The sequence below is a fragment of the Gobio gobio genome (genome assembly GCF_949357685.1).
Source record: "Gobio gobio genome assembly, chromosome: 24".
NCBI lineage: Eukaryota > Metazoa > Chordata > Actinopteri > Cypriniformes > Gobionidae > Gobio > Gobio gobio.
In genome coordinates this window covers 36,107,355-36,114,064 of record NC_137120.1, presented here as the reverse complement: position 1 = coordinate 36,114,064, position 6,710 = coordinate 36,107,355, and the positions used below count along the sequence as shown (strand labels likewise).

Below are 6,710 nucleotides of genomic sequence, written 5' to 3'. Positions count from 1 at the left end.
ATGTGCGTAGCACGTAGCAGTATAAATGTTGTTTATTATTATTAGCATAAGAGTCGTTCTAAATTTCCACTCGGCGGTCAATAAAGCGTCTTTATTAAACAAATCCGGTCTCGTCGGGTGAGCCACATTCGAAGGAGTTGGTAAAATGGCCAATATGTGCAAGCATGGCTGCACTTCGATTGGATTTTTTTATTAATATTGCATAGCTGCTACAGACCATTTGTATCATGAAAATATATGCAGGTCACACTTCTACCCCAAATCCAAATCAGAAACTTTGTTTTTTTTTCAAGAATCAGTCTTATGGGGATATGAGATCGAACTGCATTGTAAAAACTACCCACTTCATCTAGATCTCTTTTTGACCTTTCTTTCACCTCTGATGCTCTTCGACACGCAAGAGCCTGTGGACTTCTTCACTTCGCACAATTCCTCAAGCACACCATTTTAATTTCTAATGAACTCCCACTGACATTGCGCGATGAAAATTGAATTAAATCCTGTCTTCCTATGCATCTCGTTCTGGCCTTCAGGGCAATTGATTCAGTTCTCTAATTCGAGGAAGTGGGAGGAGTTCTTTGGCTTAGAAAACCTCTTGGTGGTACTTTCCGTGGTTGCCGTATTGACAGCCCATAGATGCATATCCTCGGGACCGCGCTGTTGTAATGTGTTTAGACAAGATCCATATCCCATCCAATTAACAACATCAGCACCGGCTGAATTACAATCATACATGTGTAAATGTCTTTATATCACTTATAAATTATCGCTAGGGTGACGGATATCATGAATATGCAATGGCACCGAGCATCAAAGATTTGAGGCGTGATACATCGAGAGGTCGTGCACACAAATGTGAATAATTCATGAACACGCATTGCGCTCTGCACGAAGAGAAGCCTTTTTTTCCTTATCTGAAACGTCAAATATCTAAACCTTTATGCCCAGCATGGAATATATGAATTACCCTGAGATCAAGAGACTATCAGAGATCAACTGACTGGAAAACGCTAAGGCTTTAGAAGTTCTGTGAAGAAGGAAAAAAAAAAAAAACAATCGTTCTGAAAAGCATTAAAGTTGCTAATAAAATTGCGGAGCATGTCTAAGGTAAAGATCCACGTGACGCTTCGGATAAAGAGATCATTTAGCAACAGTAGATCAATCAATTTTATGTAGTCAACTCAATTCCCACCAGGTTTCCATAGCTCCGGGTGATAAAAGAAAAAGCTTCTTTAGAAGGAAGTCGTGCAGAGTTCATTGATATTTAAGCATGCGGAAAAAAAGTACAGAATAACAGTCATTAGCAATGTAAATCAGCCTTTTACAGTATGGACACTTTATTGCAATTCAAAACATCCATTCAATGCGGAAGGGAAACAAATATTGCACATTCAGGAAAATAAAACTGCTTTTTTTCAATCTAAAGGCTGCAAAACTTAAAAATGTACATTATAATAAAATAAAAACTTTGTTGCCAGCCATATTAATGCATGTGTACAGTCTCAAAGCGAGTGTCACGAAGGTTTAGTCAGATTTGTTTGAGCTGTACACGAAGTCTTCGCTGTTGTGGACGCCGAGCCGCTTGAAATATCAGATTTCTTTCCTTGGTTTGTGGACTTCGATGAAGGACCAGCATCTGTAGACATAAAAAAAAAAGATACTGTATTTGCGATATTAAAAGCTAGATTAAATGCTAAAAATGAACTTGTTTGTACAAAATTGCTTATGATGTGTGGTTTAAGCTATAAATATTCAAATAAACGTGTTGTTGTTATCGTTTCTGTTCCTAAAGCTAGTTTTGCATACCGTTAGCTTGTTTACTTAGCATACAGTCTGTTGACCTGCTAGTGTAACACAATTAGTCTGTGATTTTAGCATATCATTTGATTAGCTCTCGTAGATTTCACTGTTACAAATGGGTATATTTCTTGAGAACCAACAATCAGCTTGTTAGCTGAACACACCACTAAGTTTTTTTTCCAAGTAGCTCACTGGTTAGTCGATTAGCATTGTTATTTTTAACTGATTAGCTGTTATTCTAACATACCAGTAACCAATTAACTTGATAGATTAGCATGCTAGCTTAGCTTTCACTGCTACAAACAAGAGTTTGTTTTGTTCGTAGCATTATTTATTGTTTTTTTCAGTTAGTTCACTGGTTAGCCAATTAGCGTTCCATACTGCTGATTAGCCTGCTATGTTAACATACCAGTAACAGATTAGCCTGATAGATTAGGATATCATTAACCGATTAGCTTAGCTCAGCTTTCCCTGCTATGATAGGATACTCGGAAATATTTTCCACACCAATTTGTTCTTTTTTCTAAGCAACAAATAAATGGAGTATGTTTAAAAGCGTAAAATAGACATTACAATTTGAGGAAAAAATATTCATTTTGATGTAGTTTGACGGTCGCATGTCACAAACAGCTCCGGTGATTGGCCTAAAAAAAATAGGAAAGGTGAGTGTCCGTGAAGCAAAGATGGCATACTTTTCTTAAACATGTGTTGTTGTTGTTGTCGTTTCTGTTTCTGCTAGTTTTGCATACCGTTAGCTTGTTTACTTAGCATACAGTCTGTTGACCTGCTAGTGTAACACAATTAGCATATCATCTGATTAGCCTGCATGCTCTCGTAGATTTCACTGTTACAAATAGAGATGTTCCGATACCCTTTTTCCCTTCCCGATACCGATTCCGATACCTGGGCTCCGGTTATCGGCCGATACCGAGTACTGATCCGATACCTGGGTGTATATCTGTATCAACCCTCTACAATGCGAGTAAAACACTCGCATATGCGAGTAAAACACTCGCATATGCGAGTAAATCATCACTCTGGGCGATTAAATAATATCTATCATTAGCCATTGGCTAATACATTCTCAGATTTTACTCGCCAGTGTGTGTGTATTAGATGCTAAGAATAAGTTTAGCATAAATATATTTTTACTCGCTGAACACTCTGAATGAGCGCTTGAGAGTTTCGCTCTTTTCAAATTAGCTCATCTGACGTACCGTGAACTCTAGTGTGAAGAACTCCGTCGCTTTGCTGCGCGCGTTTCTCACACACACATGCGTGCGCGCGAAAACCACGCAAAATCAACGCGCTACATGTTAGGAATATTCTTTGTTGTATTTTCCTGTCAAAATAACGGAGTTCATTTGGAAGTATTCAGCTTTTAAGAACAAGCAGAAGTTATGCCTTTTTTCCGGTAGTGGGCGGAACTAATGTGCAAACGGCAATCTCATTGGCTGGCGCTCATCCTTTCCTGTCCCTGTTTTGATTTCAGCAAATCAGTTTGAGCGAATGCTGTCAACATGATTAATATTATAGTACATCAATCCTTAGTGAGTTGTATATCGTTATTAGTATTATTATTATTATTATTATCTTTTAATAATATAATAATTATCTATTTTTTTACAGAAACACCAACAATATCTTAAGCACCACCACCAGTCCAAAGTTCAGTTAAATGACAAATGTGCAAATATAAAATATTTGTAGTATAATATAATATAATAAAGTATATCAGTCTGGCGACAAAAAAAAAACATTTACTAGCCAAAGGCGATTCTATTGCCAAGGTGTGCGTAGAGGGTTGTGTATATACTACTAGCCCTGTATGACTTGCTAGAATTATTTTATGGTGTGCTTCAGACTTATCCCTTAATAAAACATGAACAAATACATACAGTGAACTACTGTATTTATTACAGTATTTTTATTATCTGACATGAATTTGACAGCAATATTATTTATTTTTCTTAAGCGAAAAAGAATTTCAAAATGCAGCCACAAAACTAACACTGCAAACTGAAAAAGGCATTTTAGTTTTACTATATAACTATATAAAAAAAAACAGTCCAACAAATAAATGTAGGAATATAAAAAATTAAATATAATAATAATACTACATACATACATACATACATACAAATATAGAAAATAAACGTTGATTTTCTGATCATATTTTTTTTCCAGGCACATTTGACCAATTCCAAACCACAGTAATCCTAATAACTACTATTGATTTAGTATTTAATAATGTATAAGTGATATATAATTGTTCATGAAGGCTGGAAATGAAAATCACCTTATATTCAGGTGTGCAGAATTATTAGGCATGTTTTCTTTTACAGATAAATTGAGCCAAAAAAAAAGAGATTTAACTCAGACTGAAAAGTCAAAAAGTATTAAATGCCCATGAGAAGGATGCAATACTAATGCAATACTAGACATTGCAGTTAAGGCATGACCATTGGACAGTGAAATGCTCGTTGGGTCAGCAGGATCTGACAAAAACAGGTGGTGAAGAAAAGACACCTGTTAACTGCAAAAGAATTAAGAATTAAGGGTGAAACCATCAGGAACCCTTTAGTCTCCAGCGCCACCATTTTCCAGAGCTGCAACCTACCGGGAGTCTCCAGAAGTGCAAGGTGTCAGGATCTCAGAGACTTCAGTTAGGTAAAGAATCCTAAAAAATGACCCCCACTAGATAAGAATCACAAGCTGAAGTGTTGTAAAATACATGAAGAAGTTTTTTTTATAGGCTTTATGGACAGATAGGTTGAGAGTGACTCTTGAAGGACCAGCACCACATCCTCTAGTACCACTGTTTGAAGAATTCATCTTCCAGAATCTGGCAGTATGTTTTGGGAGTTCATTTTAGTCCATCCTGAAGTCCGTTTTGCAGAGATGGACTAAAAATGAACTCCCAAAACGTACTGGCAGATTCTTATTAGGATTACTGTGGTTTGGAATTGGTCAAATGTGCCTGGAAAAAAAATATGATCAGAAAATCAACGTGCCTAATAATTCTGCACTCCCTGTATAATATATATATATATATAAGATTAACTAATTTAATGTTGTTTTATTTGTTTCATTATTTATTTAGTTGGATTTTAGTTGCACTTGGTCAGAACTGTTTCAAAAGTAGTTATCTGCATTATGCCTGCTGCCTTTGTGCTCAGTGATGTTGAATTTAAGATTATACAACAGTTTTAGGTTATGTTTTAGTGTTGGTAACATGTCCCACATTGTCCCACACAAACTTAGTAATCGTCCCACATTTGGTTTGTTTGATGGTGGTCACCCTAGATGTGACAGTTTTCTCAAATGAAACAGTAAATTATCATGAAGTGACGGTTTATGCGTTTGCGTCCTCATTTAATGACCATAAGACTGCTACAAACAGGAATTTGTTTTGTTCGTAGCATTATTGTTTTTTCAGTTAGTTCACTGGTTAGCCAATTAGCTTTCCATACTGCTGATTAGCCTGCCATTTTAACATGCCAGTAACGGATTAGCATATCATTAACCGATTAGCTTAGGTCAGCTTTCCCTCCTATGATAGGATACTCAGAAATATTTTTCACACCAATTTTTTCTTTTTTCTAAGAAACAAATAAATGGAGTATGTTTAAAAGCGTAAAATAGACATCAAAATGAATATTTTTTCCTCAAATTGTAATGTAGTTTGACAGTCGCATTTCACAAAGAAGAAAGTGAGTGTCCGTGAAGCAAAGATGGCATACCTTTCGAAGTTGGACCTTACACACTTTTATGTTGATGATCATCTTTACCTTGTGATGTCTGGTTTTCTAGTTGAGCCTCCGGTTGATCCACCCACAATTTATATTTTGGGTTGTTTGGGAAACGTTTGGTCAGGCCACAACTTAAACATCGTACAATAGTCTTACGTTGTCTCCTTGGTCCTCCTTCAATATTAAGATTTAATATTCACTGTTATCATAGATAGATAATAAATAGATAGATAGATAGATAGATAGATAGATAGATAGATAGATAGATAGATAGATAGATAGATAGATAGATAGATAGATAGATAGATAGATAGATAGATAGATAGATAGATAGGACTTACTTTGTCTTACAGTGGATGTGACACCTGGTACTAGTAAAGTGCAGCATTTCTTGCAAATGGTTCTCTTCACTGATGGATCTCTGTCAGGAAGAAACCATCATGCTTTGTTGAAGCTCCGTCGCCGATGTTTGTTTATTTAAAGTCCACATTATTAATGAGGAGGAACTACTCACTGTCTGAGCACCAGTCGTTTGGAGATGGTCTTCTGAGTGAAGCAGTAAAATCTTGCCAGTTCAGTATTCTCTGGATTTTGAGCCAAAACGCAATGAGCAGCCTGGGATTGAGAAAACATCATGAGAAGGTTTGGAGATAAATAAATACATCTGAAACCCAATCTCACTTACCTGATAGAGGAAGTTCAGGCGTTGAAATGCTTCTTTATCTTTTATGTTCCCAGCCATGCTGCTTTATAGACGTTTGGCTGTCACTCTAAAGTGTGAACTTGAACTGCATAACATGACAGCATGCTTGCTTTATTCCTTCTGCTTTTCAGTTGCGTGTAAAAGCATTATATTTGCTTTATATTGCCATCTATTGGAGAAGCGGTGTAATGGTATCTTCATGTAATATATTGTGTGAAATGACCATATGGCGCCTCCTAGCGACTTAACGACATAACGCTTATTGCAGACTAGGAGTTTGAGTTTGTTTGTGTCAGTATGCATATCTGTATATTAGAAATTATAGCAAGGATATCCTGTAAGACGGATCAAAACTACAGTTGGACTTTCAGTTTGGAGTTAATGTTATCATTCATTTGTCAATTGTAGCTATTATTTTGAACAACTTTTAAATAGGCTGCATTTGTGTGTGTGTG

At 36.3% G+C, this 6,710-nt stretch overlaps 1 protein-coding gene across 1 annotated transcript; it reads right to left on the bottom strand.

The window, feature by feature from the left end:
• Window positions 1-1,150: 1,150 nt before the first annotated feature.
• On the bottom strand, window positions 1,151-6,388 carry rpp21 (ribonuclease P subunit p21). The gene is made up of 5 exons (XM_079807813.1): window positions 6,238-6,388; window positions 6,067-6,167; window positions 5,894-5,973; window positions 5,592-5,726; window positions 1,151-1,636 (listed from the first exon to the last, which is right to left on the bottom strand). The coding sequence occupies exons 1-5, from the start codon at window positions 6,292-6,294 to the stop codon at window positions 1,515-1,517; spliced, it is 495 nt and encodes a 164-aa protein (XP_079663939.1). The 5' UTR covers window positions 6,295-6,388; the 3' UTR covers window positions 1,151-1,514.
• Window positions 6,389-6,710: the final 322 nt, after the last annotated feature.

Bases quoted from the DNA above. Each gene is read 5' to 3' on its own strand.
- rpp21 (XM_079807813.1), bottom strand. From the start codon at position 6,294: ATGGCTGGGAACATAAAAGATAAAGAAGCATTTCAACGCCTGAACTTC. The intron at 5,974-6,066 runs GTGAGTAGTTCC...TCTTCCTGACAG, and splicing joins AAACGACTGGTGCTCAGACA to AGATCCATCAGTGAAGAGAA. The intron at 5,727-5,893 runs GTAAGTCCTATC...TTAATATTGAAG, and splicing joins CACATCCACTGTAAGACAAA to GAGGACCAAGGAGACAACGT.